The sequence below is a fragment of the Manis pentadactyla genome, chromosome 1 (assembly GCF_030020395.1).
Source record: "Manis pentadactyla isolate mManPen7 chromosome 1, mManPen7.hap1, whole genome shotgun sequence".
Taxonomy (NCBI): Eukaryota; Metazoa; Chordata; class Mammalia; order Pholidota; family Manidae; genus Manis; species Manis pentadactyla.
The window spans coordinates 8,375,874-8,396,076 of record NC_080019.1 but is presented as its reverse complement, the minus strand read 5'-3'; the positions used below and the strand labels follow the sequence as shown (position 1 = coordinate 8,396,076).

General features: G+C 54.2%; 1 protein-coding gene across 1 annotated transcript in view; it reads left to right on the top strand.

Moving 5' to 3' along the window:
- LOC118914365 (L-gulonolactone oxidase) overlaps window positions 1-20,203 on the top strand; it is a 33,011-nt gene that overhangs the window by 11,816 nt on the left and 992 nt on the right. Inside the window, exons 5-11 of the mRNA XM_057507279.1 lie at window positions 2,064-2,154; window positions 5,383-5,568; window positions 12,355-12,462; window positions 13,213-13,289; window positions 17,274-17,423; window positions 18,316-18,480; window positions 19,789-19,879. Of these exons, the coding sequence (XP_057363262.1) occupies window positions 2,064-2,154; window positions 5,383-5,568; window positions 12,355-12,462; window positions 13,213-13,289; window positions 17,274-17,423; window positions 18,316-18,480; window positions 19,789-19,879 (868 nt within the window). The remainder of the gene's footprint in view (window positions 1-2,063; window positions 2,155-5,382; window positions 5,569-12,354; window positions 12,463-13,212; window positions 13,290-17,273; window positions 17,424-18,315; window positions 18,481-19,788; window positions 19,880-20,203) is intronic.

Here is a 20,203-nt window from a genome sequence, read left to right as displayed (position 1 = left end):
GCCTCTGCACTCCAAAGCATCTGTGTACCTCGTTCATGGCGTGTCTCTGTCCTTCCCGGGCAACCAGTCCTTCCCAGGTGGCCGCCTGCATGAGGTTCATCTGCCACTCAAAGGGAGTTAGGATGTCCCATTCCGTGAATCCCAGGGGCACCTGGGTCCTCAGCCACGAGGATGCTGTGGGGACTGAAGAGTGGCTGTGGCTGGGGGAACGAAACCATGGTCAGGGTGCTTGCCGACATCGTAGCTGCAAACTCTTACGCACAGAGGAGGAAGGACCCAGGCGCCTCCCCAAGAGGTGGGGCAGCAGGATGGGGCGGGGCCAGCTCCGGACACAGCCCGTGCACGGGTCCTGCTCTGCCTGGGCCTAGCTGTGGGGGGAGTTCCTTGACCTGCCTGGGCCTCAGAGGTCTCATCTGGAAAATGGCTCTATAAAATAGGGGAGCTCGGACGGCTGGAGTTAGAGACGCCCCTCAGATCCAGTGCTCCACGATCCTTAGCTCTCATTCAGGCTCCTGGCTCTGCCCAGGCCTCTCCACAGGCGGGGAGTGACCTTCCCCCTGGCTTGTCGTGGCCACCCTGTCTGGGACCAAGGCCTGACCCTTCCCCCTGAGGGCTGTGCTTCTATCCAGCCTGTCACTTGTAACGTGGGCCCAGGTACCTTTCCATGGTTCTCTAGCCCTCGTAATGTTCATGGAGATGGAAAAAGCACTGCGATTCCGTGTCCATCGCCTCTGGGGGCGTGTAGGGTGCTCAGTTTCTCAGATTTCATGATGCTGTGAGGGGCATCCCCACGCTCTCCGCATGCTGCGGGCTTTCCCTAGGGCAGGCGGCCTGTGACCCTCTCTTAACATTGTGACATTTTCAGAAGGGGCGATACCACCAAGTGACCGACTACTGTGAACACAGACAAGAGCCGACACAGAGTGGGGGGAGGGGAGGGAAGGTTGGGAAAGGCTTGGGCTTCTTTCCCCTCCTCCTGGTGCTCCTGGGCAGCCCCCTGGCCGCGTCAGCTCAGCAGGAAGGTGTGAGGCTGGATTTGATCATTCCTGCCCCCTGGCCTTGCAGGCAGGGCAGGACACCCGTCCTCCAGCCCCGGGGGGTGTCCGTAGGTCATGGGGAGCCCAGCTCGCCTGCCTCGGGGAACCTCGCGCTGCGCTGAGGCCAGGGCTGCCTCAGATCCCAGCCTTCCCACTTCTGCGTCACTTTGCTGAGCCCGTTTCTCGGCTGGGCACTGAGCTTGGCTGGGCTATTATGAAACGACTGTCTGGCGGGTAGAGCTCAATCCCCTTGGCACCTAGCAGGCCTTCAGTCAATACTGACTTCCTTCTTAAGCCAGGGCAGGGGTACCTGAGAGAAAGCTCCTGAGACGGAAGCTTTTTACACCCCTGACCCACTCTTTTCCCTTAACCCTGAGACCCGGGCACATCTCTCTAATTCCCGTCCCAGAGGCCTCTGGAGGGCACGGCTCCCTTTTGGAATCCGGCCCTCTAGTGAGCACGTGGCCCTCTTGGATTCACTCCGGGGGCTGGGACGCTGGGCCGAGGGATGTGGGCTTTAGCCTGAGACCCCAAGGAGCCCCTGGAGATTTCTGGGCAGTGGGTGACATGGTCGCCTTCTCTGACTGCTCAGGGAGGCACCTGCCCCCTCAGGCCTTCCCAGGACGTCCACGTGAGCCCCTTGAGCCAGGCCCGCTCAGAAGGACCCTCAGGCTTTGGTAGGCCGGCTCTAGCAGTAGCGTTTGGGCCCTCGGTGGGTGAGATCTTGTCGCTACTAGGCGATGGAGGAGAAGGATGTTCTGTGCTGCAGAAACCCCGGAGCCAGAGCCAGGCAGGCAGACCTCCCCGGGCCCTGCCAGCTTGTCTGACAGGCCACTGAGATGAGGAAACCGAGGCTGAGAGAGGAGCAGGGCTGGCAGGCCAGCCAAGCTAAGTCGTGCTAAGTTGGGATGCGATGAACCTACTGTTCTCCTCTGAGGGGCCTCCCCTGCCACCTGGGAGCCCGCCATCCCCAGGAAGCCTAACCGGTCCCTTGTGTGTCCCCTCACCCCCTCCTGCTGAGCCCAGCCTGGGAGCTGTGTCGGACGTGACGGCAGCTGGTGTCATTGGGTCCGGGACGCACAACACGGGCATCAAGCACGGCATCCTGGCCACCCAGGTGAGTCCTTCCATTTGGCCACACTCCGCGACTGCCTCGGAGAGGGAGGACTGGTGGGGCTCCTCTTCACCAGCGCCTGGGGAATCACATGCTCCACGGGCAGTGGTGGTTCACACCTTCCCCTCGTCTCCCCCTCTGACTGAGACATGGCAGATGCCCATCGGGAACACCCCCTCCTCTAAACCTCATCGGTCCCCAACAGACACAAGTGACAAATGAGCTGTCGTGCATGTTGATGCACCCACACCTCTCAGGAGCCTCCTGGCCACTCTGTGGAAAAGGGCTAGCAGAGCAAGGGGTTCCATCCCTATTGAAAGGTCCAAGCTGGGAGCCAGGAAGGTCAAGGAACCTTTCCAGGTTTGCAAGTCTGGGAGCATCTAGGACAGGAGCCAGAGCTGCCTAGGGGGAGCTACCTCTCAGGTGGGGCTGGGATCACCTTCGGACTTTCATTGAAAAGCATTTCTTACACTTCATGGGAGTCCAGTTTGAGAAACTGGTTATGAACATGGATTTTGCACTGAGACTGGAGTACAAAATCTGCCTCGAAAATGCACTGGGTATGCACATGTAGGTAGGTTATTTAACTCCCCTGGACATCCCTCTTTTCATTTGTAATGGGGAGAATAATCCTCCACCCAGGAAGAATAAATGAGGTAGTGTGTGCTGCACACATGGCTGACCCAAGGACAGTTCATGATTGAAAGGTCCAAGCCTGCGTCAGGAGCTGCCCTGCAGAGGGCAGACTCCGTAACAACTTCCAGTGTCAGGAGAGGCTTCCTAAGGGCCAGGCTGTGCCGCCACCATGCAGGCTGCTGGGATGTGTACGTGGAGGCTGGCTGCTCATGCGTCAGGGTTGGGAGGGCTCCCCGCGCTGGGTCAGCATGTTACAGCTCACTACGTGTCTCCACCTGCAGGAGTCGTCTACACTATGGGCCATGTGGCCTCTGGCCCCTGGAGCATCACAGCTAAGCACTGGGGCTTGGGTTTTGCACCCAGAGCCACCACTACCGTCTGTGTGGCCTGGGGCAAGTCTCTACCTCTGCTGCCTCAGTTTGCTTACCTGGAAAGTGGGGATGATCACAGAGTTGCATGTGGGGCGCCTAGAAGAGTGCACACAGTTAGTGCTCAGCAAGTGTTTGGGATGGGTTTGGCATGCGAGACAAGGACCTTTCCAGAGCCCACACTCTATGTGGTCCAGGAACTTTTGGCAAGTGCAGGGGTTGGAAAGCACTGTTCCTTAGTGTCCCCAGGCCACCACCCAGGGCTGTGGCTCCCGCCAGCAGCGGTTCTGAGCAGGCAGCGTCTGAACGTGGTTTCTGGGAGCTGGGTGGGTCTCATGTGCTCCAGCCTCAGAGCAGCTCTGAGATCAAAAGAAAACAGCCTGAAAGCCGTTTCTAAGGGGTTCCCTTTGTTTTGTGTTTGGTGTCTCAGACCCGTGAGGAAAACCTGATCCGCACTTTCCCTTAAAGCCTCCGTGGGCTTCTCCTGAGCGCCGGACACACCCCTTGGTTTCTCTTGTCCCTCTCTCCCTCTCTTTTCTGCCACAAGAGCCACAGAGCAGCACCAGGCCGGAGAGGGCATCCTGAGGGGCAGGTGAGCCAGGAGAGGGGAAGGCTGAAGGTGCCGTGTTGCTCATTCCCACCCCCACCTGTGTTGCAGCACCAGGTCCTTGTGGACCTGATCCCCAGGTATTTGGAGCCCTCTGTGGACACCCTGTTGCCCCCACAGAGCTAGGTTCACTGCCCAGAAGCCCTCCCTGTGGGTGAAGGTCAGCACCATACCATCCCTAGGTCAGATCGGGCCACTGTCCTAGCCTCTCTGGGGCTGATGTCTAGCTGGTTGCTACAAAACGCTGAAGTGCAGAGTATGGCACAGAATTCTGAATGGCCACAAATCAAAATGCACATGGCATTTCACCGGCCCTTCCTCTTAGGAAGCCCAGCTGAGTGGGACCAGCCGCTAGAAGGCAATGGGGGAACCCCACTGTTTTATTTAACACATCATGCCACTGCAGGGAGCACGGGGAGGGAACTGACATCTTTAATACCCACCGTGCACCAGGCCCTCAGCCGGATGCTTCACGTACTCTCTCTAAGATAGTTATTGCCCTAATTTTCCAGATGAGAAGACAGGTTAAGTAACCTGCCAAGGTCCCACAGTTAGTGAACCAGCACCCACCTTTATTTCTTGCTGGGCCCTGATGAGGTGTCTCTCTGGCCAACTCTCATTCACCAGTCTGGATCTTAGACAAAATCTGGTTTCTATAAAAATCATCCCGACGTCCGCACTCCCGCGGATGGCCACCTGCCCCATTTCTGCCAGTGCCTCCTCTCTGGTCTTCATCGCTGTTCACTAGCATTAGTTCAGCCTGGTCTGCTCTCTCACCCCAAGCACCCAGACAGCAACTACACGCGTCAAAAGCAATTTCCATCCAAATTAGCAGGTAGCAGAGCATGGAGAAGTACTTAAACAGGCAATGAAAGAGGATTCCTTTGGAAACGGAGACCAAGGGGAAAATACCGGAGTTAATTATGTTTCTAACTGAGCACCCTCCTCTTTGCAGAAACCAGAAGTTTCTGGGTGGGTGTGGCCAAGTAGGTGAATCTAGTTCCTGAGGGGAGCAGGTCCCCCAGGTGAGAGGATGGACCCCAGCCTGGCTGAGATGCTGTCCCGGAGGATCAAGGGCAGAGAGGGGCTATGGGGGACCCTGGCCTGGGCTGTGTGCGGGGCAGCAGGGCCGGCCCTAGGCAGGTGCATGCACACCCACCCTTTGCTTTCTTCCCAAGGGACCTGCACCCAGGCCCTCGTGGCCCTCCGGAGCCCCGTCTCATCTTAGACATGGGCTGAAAGGTTAACTGCGTATCGGCAGTGAAGCCCACAGGATGAGCAGGGAGCAGTGGACAGGCGGGCAAGCCACCAGGGCCCGTGGGACCTCAGGCGACGGATGGTCCCCCTCCCAGCTGAGGGCTGATGCCATCCAGACGTAGCCCCCCTTTGCCTGTTTCCCGTTGCTCTCTCCCCCAAGACCAAAACTGTGACTGTAGACCCAGCAGGAAAGTCCCCTGCAGGTGACAGTGATCTTCCAGGAATAGGCAATACCTGGTCTCACTTCCAAGGATGAACAGGGAAGTGAGGGCGTCACCTGATGCCCACAGGAAATGCCCCCTGCCGGCTACCCGCACCCCACACCTCCCAGGTTCTGAAGAGCGGCTCTCCCCCCGCTGCCAGGTGGTGGCGCTGACCCTGCTGACGGCCGACGGGACCGTTCTGGAGTGCTCCGAGTCCAGCAACGCAGACGTGTTCCAGGCCGCGCGGGTGCACCTGGGCTGCCTCGGAGTCATCCTCACCATCACCCTACAGTGTGTGCCCCAGTTCCACCTGCAGGAGACCACCTTCGCCTCGACCCTGAGAGAGGTACTGGTCTCCCGCTCGCCACTGTTGACCCGCAGACAACAAATGGAGGACGTTGGCATTTGGGCCATGCCCCGCAGCCAGCCTCCTGTGGCTCTGCTGGACCCCTGAATGAGGGAGTGGGCTGACCTTGCCAAACCCTTCCTTGGCCTGAGGAATACTGTGGCCAGAACCCTTCCTGAGGAGGCCAGTGAAGCTCAGAGGAAATGCTAGGGAGTGTGGCATGAAAGGAGGTCAGGCAGACTTGCTGCAGGAGACTTGGTGCTGGCATCAACTGACTGCTCCTTGGGCGGTGTTGATTCTCAACTGCACCGGTAGGATATGCTCAGGATTCCCTTTATAATGGTTTCTTCACAGCAAAGTGGGTGGACTTACTGTCAGTCTTGATTGGTGCCTAAGGTTCCATGCAGGGGATTTATCCGGATGGTGAGGGACAGAAAGAATGGCTTCTGATTGACAGCAGTGTTTTTTGAATAAATGAGAGACCATGTTGATTAGGTGGCTGCTTGGCTGGCTGGATGACTAGATGGATGGATGGGTGATGGATGGATGAATGGATGGATGGATGGATGGATGGATGGGTGGATGGTTGGATGGATGGATGGGTGGATGGGTGATGGATGGGTGAATGGGTGGATGATGGATGGAAGGGTGGATGGATGGGTGAATGGTTGGGTGGATGGATGGATGGATGGATGGGGGATGGATGGATGGATGGATGGGTGGATGGGTGATGGATGGGTGGATGGTGGATGATGGATGGAAGGGTGGGTGGATGGGTGGATGGATGGGTGGATGGTTGGGTGGATGGTTGGGTGGATGGATGGATGGGTGGATGGTTGGATGATGGATGGGTGGATGATGGATGGATGGATGGATGGATGGATGGGTGGATGATGGATGGATGGATGGTTGGATAATGGATGGGTGGATGGATGGATGGGTATCATGTAATAGTCCTGAAATGCCTAGCAGGTCTGGATCTCTTCCTGGTAATCATTAAAATGTAGGGTTCAAATCTATGGTTCCAAGTGCCTTAGAGTTTGAGTTCTGTAGCCACCTTATCAGTCAATGTGAGTAGACCCTCTGCACAGATGTGGAGTTGACAGTGATGTGAGCACTACTGACCCAACGCAGTTGAGGTGGGATCTGGGATCAAAGTGACCTGGTGTTGAATGCTGACTCTGCCACTTCCAAGCTGTCACCTTGCACCAGCCATTTGACCTTGTTGAGCCTTAGTTTCCTCATCTAAAAGGAGAATTAATGATGTCCACCTTAAAGGACTAAATCTGAGGATTAAATCAGATAACACATGCGAAGTGCCTAGTTCTGTATGAAAACATGCATCCCGTGGCACCTAGACAGTCATATATGGAAACTATTGTTATGTAGAACCTGGTCTAAAATCCTTACCACTGGAATTTCTAATGCATTAGACCACACAGCAAAAGTCTTAAATGAGTGATGTTTGGTGGATATTTATCCCCCAGAACTCCCAGTTGGTGGCTGAGAAAGTGCTTCCGCAGCCCTAGGGGATGCAGTGTTGACCCCTGAGTCCCCGTGCTGGGCCTGCACAGGCCAGTATAGGCAAAGGATCTGCCTGATGCAGATCTTCCTTGGCCCAAGGATCTTCTGTGGTCCAAGGAGTGGGACGTGTTCAGGACAAGGACGTTTCATGGAATTGTTTGGCAGTGACAAAATGTTGCTAAGCCAGGGAGCTCCATGAGGGTGGGGCCAGTCTCCATGACTCTGCCTGGAGCCACCCCAGACTCTGAGCAATTTGGGGCCCCCTGAGCCTACCTCAAACCAGCCACGATCCAGCAGACCAGTCCTAAAGGGCTGACCAAGGCCCCTTTCTCACACCAAGCAGGGTTACAAAAGCATTCTGCATTCTGCCCCATGGCAGGCATGCGGATTATGGCCCACTGTGGGGTCAGCCTTTGAGACTCATGGCCAAGGGCTAAATAACCCCTAACACCACAGAATAATGTTCTGAGCACTCACTGCAAAGACGGATTTTCCTTCAGCCCACATGCCTCTGGTGATCTTGTCCTTTCCTCTCTGACTCCATAGAGGGGTGACCACTCCCTCCTGGCCATGCAGCAGGTTGTGACAGGGACCCCCACTGAGGTACAACCAGGCATCCCTCTCAGGCTCAGCCTGGCAGCCCAGGTACCCCTTTCTTCTCTTCAGCAGACCCTGGGACAGCCTGCCTCTCCCCCCTAGCAGCTGCCTCCATCTGTGCTCTCTGCCCCTCACGGTTCTCCTGGCCCTTGACTTGCTGCAGGGCAGGTGCAGGCCATCCAGCTTCTCTCCTTACTGCCTCCGAACCAGGCACTCCAGCCCTGCTCAGCTAAAGGGTTTTTAACAGGCAAGAAATTTCAGAAATGCATACAAGGGGAAGTTACAAAGATGGTCTATGTTGGTCCACTCTCTGAGGTTAAGCATGTACACTGGCATGGCCAGTGAAGGTCCACAGCCTTGGAGCAGGGGTTTCTGGACTAGCAGACTAGCTAGCCTGCCCTGGGGCTTAAAATTAGGCAATGGGCTACATTCTTCTCAAAGCTTCCAGTGTCTTTCACTTTGAAAGGCTGTGATGACACATGAGAAACGGCGATTGCAGTCTCCTCCTCTAAAAAGCAGAATAGACACACATGCTCACGAGAACATGCACACACACACACAATTCCACAGCAGTAAATGCTCCGCAAGGTGTGATGAAAGGGCTGTGGGCAGGGAGGCAGAGCCCCCAGGCCTGCTGTGTGGCTCACTCTGTGTGACCTTGAGCAAGTCCCTCAAACTTTCTGGTTTCTTCATCTTTAAAAAGGGGGGTGGGGTTAGACGACCCTTGAGGCCCTTGTCAGCTGACATTCTGTCAGCCAGTGCAGTGCTGGGATGCAAAACTGTCCCTGCACCTCATCGAGACAGAGGGGTGCCGCTTGCGTTGCTTTCTCTCCCCTTGGTGCGTCTGGCCAAGCGCTTGGGCGTCATTCGGAGGGGAGGCTTGAACCCCGTGGAAACAGGCCCATGGCTCCCACTAGACCCGGCTCAGCCTGGCTGCTCCCACCTGACAGGGAGCCGGTGTGTCCTGCCTGCTCTTTCCCTGTCCCAGGGGTGGGGGCTGCCCTTCCGCGCAGGGCTGCAGCTGGCCTCTGAGAGGCCCCTCGTCACCATCACACCCTGCTGACACCCTTCTCCACCTCCAGCCCCGGCCATAAACAAGGACTGCCACCCAGAGTGGGTGGAGTTTTCAGCCCCATGATTTACTCCAAGGGGTGTTTGTAATAAACGGCCCCGTAGTTAATCTTCTTTGCTCTCTCCGCTCCAAACAGCCTTTAAAGAGCACCTCGGAGGGCCTGAGAACTCTTAGGGGTGGGAGCTGGGGTGGAGACACAACCACAGTGCGGCCTTGCTCCCCAAGCCCACAGAGGAGGGAAGGTCAGAAAGTGTCATAAGAGCAATTTCTCCTCCCTCTTGCTCAGCTGGGATGGTTTCCCTCTGATCTAAAGGGAGCAAGAATTGGACCTCACTTCCAGAAGGCATGAGGTTCCTTGAGCTCCAGCAGGGGGACAGTCCACCCTCTTGTTCAGGCATTGACGTCTGCTGCTGGTTTCTCGCCACTCAGGTTCCGAGGAATCCGTCCCACCTCCCCTGGGGCTGCAAACGGTGCCGTCTGGAGTGTCTGCCCCTACATAGGGCTGCCCCGAGATGCACGCAGCTCCCCATGTTGTGTCCCATCCTGTCTGGGTGTGGCCTGTTCCCTGGAAGCCGGCCCTCCCTGTTGGCCTGTCCTGAGCTACAGGAGGCGCGTGCGTGGAGGAGAGGGACAGGAAGCCAGAGGACTGTGACACACGCTGCTTGCATATAAACGAAATGTGAAGATGCAGTTTCTCCACCATTTTTCCCTCTGTGTTTCTCTCTTTTCCTTTTCCGTCCCTTCCTTCCAGTGGGTGTTTACAGAATAGCTATCAGGAGTCTCCCAGCCCTGGACTTTGGAAGAGAGGGGTGCAGGGTAGAGGTTGGAGCCCTTCTCCAAGGCAGACCCCCAGTTTGAAGCCCTTCATTGACCCACTGGGACTTGGGACAAGTCCCCCCACCTCTCTGAGCTTGGACTCCTCACTGTGCACACCTGTCCCCAAGCACTGTTGTCAGGACTCCAGGACCCGTCTTGTGAACCCTCTGCCCTTGCTTCCCTGAGAGTCCCAGAGAGAGAAGAGAAAGCCCAAGGCCGCCTCTCCCCGACCTCAGTCCAAGGGAACACTGCCTACGACTCCTGCTCTGTGGGCGGATTCTGGAATCGGACTCAGTTCTGTGCTTTCCAGGCTAGAGGCGCTGGGCACCCCGATTCACTCATGAACACTGTCACCAGCTCTGCATCGCAGCACCACCAATACATTGTAGGGCTCAACAAAGTAACCCAAGGTCGCCTGATCAAGAATTCATTACAAATCCACCCTTTTCTGGGATTTTCCCCATCCCCTCCTACCTGTGCTGTGTGTGGCCTGTTCAGCAGGAAAGGCCCTTCTCCTCAATAAGGAGTGATAGGCCCTCCGGCATTCACTGTGTGTGAGGCACCGTGCCGACAGCTCTGGAGCAGAAGGTCGGGACCACATCTGGCTCGCTGCCTGTTTTTGTAGTCTTATCAACACACAGCCATGCTCACAGTTCATGTATTTTCTATGGTGGTTTTCATGCTACAACAGAGTCGAATACTTGCCACGGAGACCATATGACATCCAAGCCTGAAATATTTATTGTCTGGCCCTTTCAGAAAAGTTTTGCTAACATCTGGGTTGAATGAAATGAAAGACGAATGAATAAAAAAATTAAAGATGAATGAATAGTCCCTGACCTGTAAGAGCTGTTGACGAGTTTCAGAGACAGATTCGTGCCTCCGTAACCGCAGTATAATTCTGGGATGGATGCAATATAAGTAGAAACGACTTAGAATGGAAGGAGATGGGCTTTACGAGGATCATTTAAATCACAGCGCATCTCAGTTCGGAGCAGACTCTTCACCAGTGCTGAGCAGCCCCTCGTGGCCAGCGGCTCCCGCTCTGGACATTTCTGTGTGCGGAGGCCCCTGAAGGCCGAGCTGAGATGTGTGTGGGCTTCCTTCTGTAAGCAGTGGGGACTTCTGAGCTGGGTTTTGGGATGCTCGCCTGTAGATGTTGTCTGGAGAGATGGGAAAGGGATGAATTATGAGGCCAGTGCGGGAGTGAGTACTAGGAAGGGCGTGGGCTCAGCCGCAGGAGCAGGAGTGGATTGTAGGAGGGGCTGGGGACACAGCTGCCGATACAGTTGGGGGGCTGACAGCCTGGAGGGAGTTAGGACGCTAGCCGGAGCACTTGAATGCAGCAGTTACCCACCCATTCCTCGTACCCCCCAGGTCCCATCATGATCGGTTAACGAGTTGGGGGGCCCTCGTCCCTGACATTTATGACAAGGATCCAGAATTCTAAAATTCCACTGCTCTCAGACCCTCCTAACCTACATTCTAAAGGTTTTTGCCTCGTGGATCATCCTGGCTTCACTTTCCCCCCTGGTCAGACGTGGAAATGGTCACCCTCCCTCAAGCCCACCATTCTCTTCGACCACTGCACTGATGCACAGTGTGATGCAGCCATTCGTCTACACTGGGCTCCAGTTCCCCACTGTGCATTTGATCAGCAAGCTTTCTTCTTCTTTTCTGGCACAACCGCCCTCCCTTGCTCGCAGCTTATAAAGTGCTTTCCCACCCGTGGTCTCCCTTGCTCCGCACACCAGCCCTGGAGGGAAGGGACGGAAGTATGACTGCCTTCACTCTGCAGATGAAGCACATGCTACTGGGGGTCTCAGAGTGCTTTCTGAGACACAGCTGGGAACTCAGTGGGCAGTGGGACTGGTGCCCTAGACAGTGCTGGCATTGCTCACATTCAGAACCCAAACCCTTATTGGGCACATGCCATGTGGCAGTCACCCTGCGTAGGAGCTTTGGTGCAGATGATCTCATTTCATCTGCTCATCTGCACAGCACCCATGTGTTATTGATGGAAAACCAGGGCCCAGGGCACATGGCTCTGCCAAAGTGCTGCAGCTCATTAGCTGTAGAACCAGGACTTGAATCTAGAATTTACTCCAAGACTGGTGCTCTTCTTCAACCTCCCAGCTGCCTGTCACATCCAAAATCTGTCTATGCTTGGGCTCAGAACTGTCCTGTATCGGCCCGTGGGTTTCAGGGAGATGTGGTTCACTCCAAGGTAGCTCCATGTGTGCAATAATGAGACATATTAGGTCAGGACTCTTGTTCGTTTTACTAAGGACCTAGGATTTGCAAGGCATCATGGGGCTGAGAGGGGGTGATGATAGAGACGGAGACAGCATAAGAGCAATAACAGCAGCAGTGGTTGCTTCCACCTGTGCAGTGCTTGCCCGAATTCTGACGCTGTTTTAGGCACTTTCTGGGCATTAGTGCATTTAATCTTTGTGACAATCCTGACATGGGTACTATTATTAATCCCATGTTACAGATGAAGGACCTGAGGCACGGAGATATTAGGTAACTTGCCCAAACTCATATAGCCAGCAAGTGTTCCTGCCAAGACAGATGACATCATTTTTATCCTCTAGGCTATTTAGGGGGGTCAACATGTAAGTGGACCATTCCAAGGTCCAGCATATTGTAAGATACATTCCTTGCCATTTGGCAATGTCAGGACAATTTTAAATATTTGCTTTTGATGGGGTGGAACTGAGGCATCGCCCTGTGACAAACACGATTTTTCCTTTTTTTCCTTCTGCTGAGGCCAGGTTCTTGACAACCTGGACAGCCATCTGAAGAAATCTGAATACTTCCGCTTCCTCTGGTTCCCACACAGCGAGAATGTCAGCATCATCTACCAGGACCACACAGACAAGGTAGCTCTGGTGTCATCCCATCTTCACCCGCAGCCAGCGGCCCTCCCGGGGTGGCTGACACTTGTTACTGTCCCGGTGGCCAGTGAGATGGGAGAGGGACAGAGAGGGAATGCGTCACCAAGCAGGAGGAGCAGGGACGTGTAGGGGTGAGGTCAAGGGGCAGCCTGGAAGGCAGGAGAGGACCGAGGTGTGGGCAGGGATAAGACAGAGCCCTAGGCTGCAGGCTAGCCCTCAGAAGCCATGTGACACAGCCCGCCTCCCCTCCACACCCCCAGCTGTTCAGGGGAAGAAACCAATAGCTTTGTCCCTCCCCGTGTCCTTAGCAAACAGCCTACTTCCTAGCAGAAAACAAAGCCGTGACTTAGGACGAATTTGATGGGCTACATCAGGCAAAGGTCTTGGCACCTTATGTGTGTAAAGGGCTGGCATGGGGCTCACAAAGGGCGACCACTGGACACCTGGCTTGTGGAATCTGAAGAGAAGGGAGAGACACACATTTTTATCTTGTGCAAAATACATGCACATGTACATCAATAAATAAATAAGCTTACTCTACCCAAAGAGGGTAGAGTATGGGAATTGGCTGTGTCACCAAGAAGTGAGTCTTTCAGTGGTCCTGGAAGGTGGGTCACTCTCTACCCACACACATACAGCCACTGCGGGGACCTCTCCCTCTAGGGGACACTAGACACCTAGGTCAGAAGGCAGCTCAACTCTGTCCCTGAACTGATCACAGATTCTGCTCCTTAGATCCCCTCGTCTTCCGCCAACTGGTTTTGGGACTATGCCATTGGATTCTATTTACTGGAGTTCCTGCTCTGGATCAGGTAGGAATGCAAACGTACTTTTCTTCAGCATCTGCCATAGACTGTTGAGGATGTGGTCCATCAGAAGAATACCACCCCGACCTCTGTGCATGTAAATTGGATCTGTATCCTGGGTCCAGAGCAGTGGATTTCAACCCTGCCTGCACATTCAGGTCCCCTGGGGAGTGTTTTAAAAAATGGCAATGCCCAGGCCCCACTCTCTGGCCCACAGGTGATGTGAATCTTTTCATTGTGCCCTGTTTTCTACCTACTTCCCAGCCTATAATGTGTGTTCACGCTCAGGCCCCGTGTCTGCTGCTGGACATGTAACTATGAATGAGGGAAAGATTTCATGGGGCCTTGAGTGGTGACTGTATCCAGCCAAGAAAGGGATGGCATCATATAAAAATTATTAAGTATTTCCAACATACAAAATAACATAGGCCACATATATTTAAAGTATAAAGAATAATAGAATAAACATCCATGTAGTGACTACCATCTTAAGACATGAAACAACATTAGTACAATTGGAGTCTTCTTTATGGAATTCTCAGATTGCAATGCCTCCTGCCAGTGTGGTAACCACCACCCCAAACTTTATGCTTATCATTCTCTTCCTTTTCTTTATACTGTAGTTTTATGAGTCCTGAAATAATACATTTGGTAATTCAGGTTTGATAGTGATATTTTTCCATGTTGATACGGAGAGCTGCCATTATTCATTTTCCACTGTATGCATTTACCAGTATATGTATCCCCACTCTTGTTGATGGACACCTTGGCTGTTTACAGGATTATTATTATTTTTTGGATATTACAAATGACATTGCTGTGAGCGTTAAAAAATGTTCCTCCTTTTTTGTGGCTTGAGTATATCGGCATGAGTGGAATTTCTGGGTTGCTGAGAACAAGCATCTTCAGCTTTGTCAGATCAAATTATTCCCCAAAGTAGTTCTCCCAAGCTGTTAGGCGCTCTGTGCTCCACACCTGGCCAGAATTGGAATTCAGGCTTTTAAACTTTTGTACGATATGCATTGTGATATGTCATTATGGCTTTCAATTCTTATTTCCCTGATTATCAATGAGGTTGCACAGATTTGCAGCTTACTAATCCTTCAGCTTTCTCTTTTGTGAAGTGCCTATTTATGTATTTTGTCCTTCTTAAAAATTGGGTTGTTTTTTTCGTACTGTTTTGTAGGGTTTTATCCACATATATTTTGAGCACCAGTCCTTGTTGGTTATAAGTATTGTAACATCTTCTCCCAGTTCGAGTCTTCTTTCTCTTTTATCATGTTTTTTGGCGTACCAATGTTTTTAATTCTAATTTAGTTAAATGTATCTATCCATTCTTTTATCTTCGGGACTTTTGTTCTTATTAAGAAATACTTTTCTATTGTAAGGTCACAATAGCCCTTCAAAGGTGGCACTGAAAGTCGGCCCTGGGGATCCGGCTGGTGTTCACGTCAGAGCTGGACCTGGCTAAGACCTTTGGCAGAACAGGTCTGAATCCAGGCACCTGGGGGAAGGTTGGCCTCTGCCTTCAGAGTATCAGCCCTTCTCTGGGGCAGGGGAGCCACAGATGGCATAAGATGGGCCCCATGTTTGGGGGCTGAGAGCAGACTATGAAGATGACTCAGGAGTCAGGAGAGTGAGACACAGGGTATGACATACTGGATGTTTCCAGGACTATTATTATTTTTACCGTGGGCAGGGAAGGGACAAGAAGCAGTGAGGGAGCCCAGCCCAGAGGTCTTTGCACCATCAGAGTATGGACGGGGGGTGAGGGTGGAAGCTGCCCTGTCAGGCTTTCCCTCCAGCGTCCATCACAGCCGCTTGGCAGCTCTGAGTGCCTGGGTCTGAGGAGTCAGTGCCCAGGGAGCACCTGAATAAATCAGGCTCTAACTCCCAGCTGCCACACCCCAGCCAGGCCGGCAGGCCGCTCCAGGAGAGCTCCACGCCGCGGGGCTCAGCCCGTGTGGCTTTGGCAATGGCATCCCCTGGAAACAGCCTCATCCCTACAGCTCTGGGCCACCCTGAGCTGTGTGCCTGAGTGCAGGAACGAAAGCGGATAACTGCTTGGAGAACTGGTGGCTGAGTGGCTGTTTTGCAATGAGACTTTGTTACCTGTGAGAGCAGGACCCTGTGTGTCCTAAACACCTGGCACCTGCAGGAGGTGCACAGATATTGGAGTAGAAAATGCCAAATGAAAAGCTTGGTCCCCGTCCTTGAGGTCAGGAGTGGTCACCTGGAGGGGTGATGGTGGCAGCCACAGCTGACCAGGACAGGTGGGCAGGCTGTCGGGAACGGGTCCCTGGAGGCTGAGCCAGGACCAGGCTCATGCTCAGCCCTGGTCAGAACAGCCCTGTTCTCCAGGGCCAGTGGAAGCCCCACCACAGTCAGACTGGCCTCTCGGACACCGGAGAGCTCTGCCTTGCGAGAGACAGCACCCTCCTCCCCGCCCACCTGCATGCGCCCATATCTTAGATCCGGGAAACCCGGGCAGTGTGGGAACATGCAAGAAGCATGAGCTGTGGGTTCAGCTGGACCTGGCCTCTGATCCTCACCCCTTCACTTATCTTCTGTGTTACCCTGGGGAAATCGCTCAGCCTCCCTGAGCTGCAGTTGACCCATATGTAAAGTAGAGCTGGTCGCAACAGTTGGGTTGTTGGAAGGATCCAATAGTAAGTCTGCATGATGTGTGTCCCATAGACATTGCTGCCCTCCCTTCTCCCAAAGGCACGTGAAGACCCCTCGTGCCCCCTCTAAGTGGGGAAGGCAAGGCCTGGGTCCCCTGGGGTTGTCTATAACATCACGCAAGATGCTCCAAGCAGCTGGGATGGATTAATGGTGGATGGTGAGATGGCAGGGATGGCACGAAGGACAGGCTTGTGGGAGCAAAGGTGGCTGCTGATCCTCTGGGCAGAAGCCACCTGCAGGGAGGGAAGGGGAGGCAGTGCAGAGGAAGAGGCCTGCCTCGTGCTGGGGTTCCAGGCCCACAGTCTCCAAGCAGTCAGCCCATTTGCATTGGAACCAGACTAAGAAAAGCATCGAAGCCAGGCGGAGCTTTGCTACCAAGAGTTTAGTGACTCCAAGAGAGCCGTGAGCTGCCACAGGGGTGACTAGAGCCCCGAGACGGCAAGAGCTGAGCCCATGAGTTGGGCTAGTGTGCAGGCCTCTGTCCCCCAGCCTGCAGTGGGCCCCTGGACCTGGGTCCCTTTTGGGTGAATATCTAGAAGAACAGAAAGCACAGTCTTAAAGGGATGTTTGCACATTCATGTCATAGCAACATCATTCACAATAGTCAAAATGTGGAGCAACCCAAGTGTCCAGTGGGTGAGCAGAGAGGCACAGTGTGGTGCCCGCGCATGGGGGAACGCTCCTCGGCCTTAGGAAGGGGGGACACGCCGACAGGCTGCAACATGGATGGACCCAGAGGGCGTTACGCCAAGTGAAGAAGCCAGTCACAAAGGGATGAATACTGGGCGACGCCACTTGAATGACATCCCTAGAGCTGTCACACTCACAGGCAGAAAGTGGAACAGGGGGCTACTAGGGGCTGGGGGAGCGGGGGGTAGTTAGTGTTTAAGGGGACAGTCTCGGTTTTGCAGGACCACGGAGATGGGGTGCACAATGTGAATGTACGTAACGCTGCTGAAATGTACACTTAAAAATGGGTAAGATGGTAAATTTTACGTTATGTGTTTGCACCACAATGAAGAATGAAGAAAGGGCACACACCGAAGACAGTCCAGTCGTTAACAGGGGACTAGCGGGTCAAGCACGGGCTCTCCGTAACCGCACGGCTGCGTAGCGGTGGAGAGGGTGGTTTAGAATCGTAGTCACGTTCCCTGGAGGGGCTTCCAAGCTAAGATGAGCATAAGCAGTGGAAGATGCGGAGAGTGAGGCCCTGGTGGGCGAGGAACTCGGCCAGGGCTGGCCCTCGCGGGCCCTCACCAGCTGCTGGATAGCGTGGTGATCACGCGCCCTCTGCGCTGCCCCCAGCACCTTCCTGCCGGGCCTCGTGGGCTGGATCAACCGCTTCTTCTTCTGGCTCCTGTTCACCGGGAAGAAGGAGAGCAGCGACCTCAGCCACCGGGTCTTCACCTACGAGTGTCGCTTCAAGCAGCATGTCCAGGACTGGGCCATCCCCAGGTGGGGGCTGCACGGCCGGGCTGCCGGGGGGGGGCCAGTGTCACAGACGGCCCCGCGTCCCCACACGGCCCTAGCACAGGCTGCCCACCAGGCTCCCGGGCCAGCTGCTGCTGGAGTCGGTGGGGAGGGGCAGCCGGAGGCTCTGAGGCCCCTCGGGGTGCCCTTGCAGTGAGCCATCCGGCCTGTCACAGAATCCCCTTGGGTCTCCCCGTCTCTCTGGCCATGAGACAGTAATGGCAGGCTTGGGCTTGGGGCCTGGCACTGCCTGCCCAGCTTCTTGTTTTCTTGTTTTTCTGGAAGACTGTCCCCTGCATTCAGCTCCTGGATGGCAGAGCCTACCTGCACCTGATGTGTGGGGAGCCAGGACCCTGTATTGGGGGAAACCCTGGCCCGGACCTCAGTGAGGCCTGTAGCCCAACACCACAGGCTTTCTCTCTAAATTGTCCCCTGTCTTTGTCTCCTTCCAGGAAAGGGAGGGGGTGGTGCCTGCGTTTAGGGGATGCCTCTGTCCCTGTGTCCCCAGCTGGGGCATCAGACCTGCAGGCGGGAATATTAGAATGAGTGCAAGTATTAGAATCAGAGTGACTTTGCTCTGTCTGAAGAAGAGGGGGCCAGCTTGTAGGACACCTGGGGCCACATTGCTGAGGGGAGCCCCTGATATGGCGGGGTCCCTGGGCTGGACCAGGAGCCGTCAGTAGCTCTCCAGGGGCAGATTCCCAGGCTCCGCATCTCTGACAAGGACTTTGAGGGCAGCCACGAGGAACGGTCCTCCTCAGGACTGGGAGCCACGGCTGAGGGCCCCTTGGTGGGGAGGCTTTGCAGAGCCTTGTGTGATGGCTCCTGGGGGGTCCCTTCCTGAGGTCCAGGTCCTGTCCCTCTGTGCTGCGTGCAGAGAGAAGACCAAAGAGGCTCTGATGGAGCTGAAGGCCATGCTGGAGGCCCAGCCCAAGGTGGTGGCCCACTACCCCGTGGAGGTGCGCTTCGCCCGGGCAGACGACATCCTGCTGAGCCCCTGCTTCCAGAGGGACAGCTGCTACGTGAACATCATCATGTACAGGTGAGCGGCTCACGGCGGGGCCTCAGCTGTGAAAGGCCACCCTCCTTCCCCATCTTGCGTGGCCAGTTCAGATGCTGCATCTCCAGCGAGACTTCTCTGATCCTGGCAGGAGAAAGCAGCCTCTCTCTCCCTGGAGTTCCTACCACTGCCATTTCTAGCCTGAATTATGTTAATACAATATATTAATTAATAAATAACCTTAGCACAAGTAGCTATCATTTGTGAATCTGATATTATGGAACGACAAATATATGCCGGCTCATGTGCCTACTGAGCCTGGAACGCTGTGTTGAGAAGGATTCTAAAGTCAGGTTTAAACTCAGCAGGAAAGGGGATCGTGCCTGACCAAGGTGTCTGCCTGGACGCGCTGGCCCGTCCTGATCAGCTGCTCCGGGCGCTGTGCCCAGACCTTGTGGTCAGGTCCACATTCTCTTTTTCCTAGTCAGTTATGCAGCACACCCCAGTATGAGGCTTAGGGACTGCATCTTCCCTAAAATGTCCTGCCTGAGATGACCTCCTCTGCCTCTTCTTTCCCATCTCTCATTGGTAAGAGCCCTTCTCTGACTTTTCAAAAGAAAAACCTAACCCTCACCCAGCCTGAATCTCCCTCTGGTATATTTCTCCAGCAAATAAAGCCCCCAAACCTAGAGGATGTCCAGGGGACAATGAAAGAATGCACTATTCTAGGAGGGCACCCCAGAAAGCCAGAAAAGAGTTTGTGAAGGGTGCAATGGGTGGGAGGCAACTTATTTCAGAGAGGGACAACCTGTGGTAAGTAAGGCTCAGACCTCATCTGTCCAGCCATCTCTGTCTTCCTTTCCCTACCTGTGAATGCAAACTCAGAAGTGAGCAAGTTGCCATAGAGATTCATCATATGTCTATATGAATTTTTAAAAGTTCTGATTTAGACTTTTCCTGTTGGTAAGGCTGACTTGGTGGTAAGGACTGTCCAGCTAGTTTCTGTGACTGTGCCTTCCGTACATTGAATAAGGTGAATCCGAAATTACTAAGCTTTGTCAAAAAGATACTATATATATAAAGATTTGTGTATATACACACACATACACACAAATCCTTAAAATCATTTAAATTCATGATAATTTTCAGATGCCAGTTTGGAAGTATGTGAGAGGTTGCAAACTTTTTCCAAACCTTTCTGGAGATGAGAAATGAGCAAAGCCCTGGGGTTGCTGTCATTGTACATGTCCTGTGGGCAGAGCCACGTCTTGTCTCCATTCCACATGCCAAGTGCTGGACTACTGTGGTGGGAGAGGGCTTCACTTCCTTCCCCCACCCCTGTGCCCCCAGGCCCTATGGCAAGGACGTGCCACGGCTGGACTACTGGCTGGCCTACGAGACCATCATGAAGAAGGTGGGCGGCAGGCCCCACTGGGCCAAGGTAGGATTTGCTGTGGGAGCGACCCCACCCAGACCCAGCTTCCCTCTGCACTCGCGTCCCAGCGGCCCCGTGACTGTCATTCCCTCTGAGCTTTCAGGGAGTTCCTCATCTTTCATTTACTTGATTCTTGTAGAAACCCTGTGAGCAGGATAAGGCAGGAGTCAGCGAGTCCATTTAACAGATAGGAGACTGAGGGTCTCTCAGAGGTGACAGGACTTAACTTTCTAACTAGGAGTAGAATTGGGGCTGGAGCCCTCTCCACTGTGGGGTGGCAAAGGGCATGGGGAATTTAATGCTCTATTTTAACACCTTCCTTCTTTACTT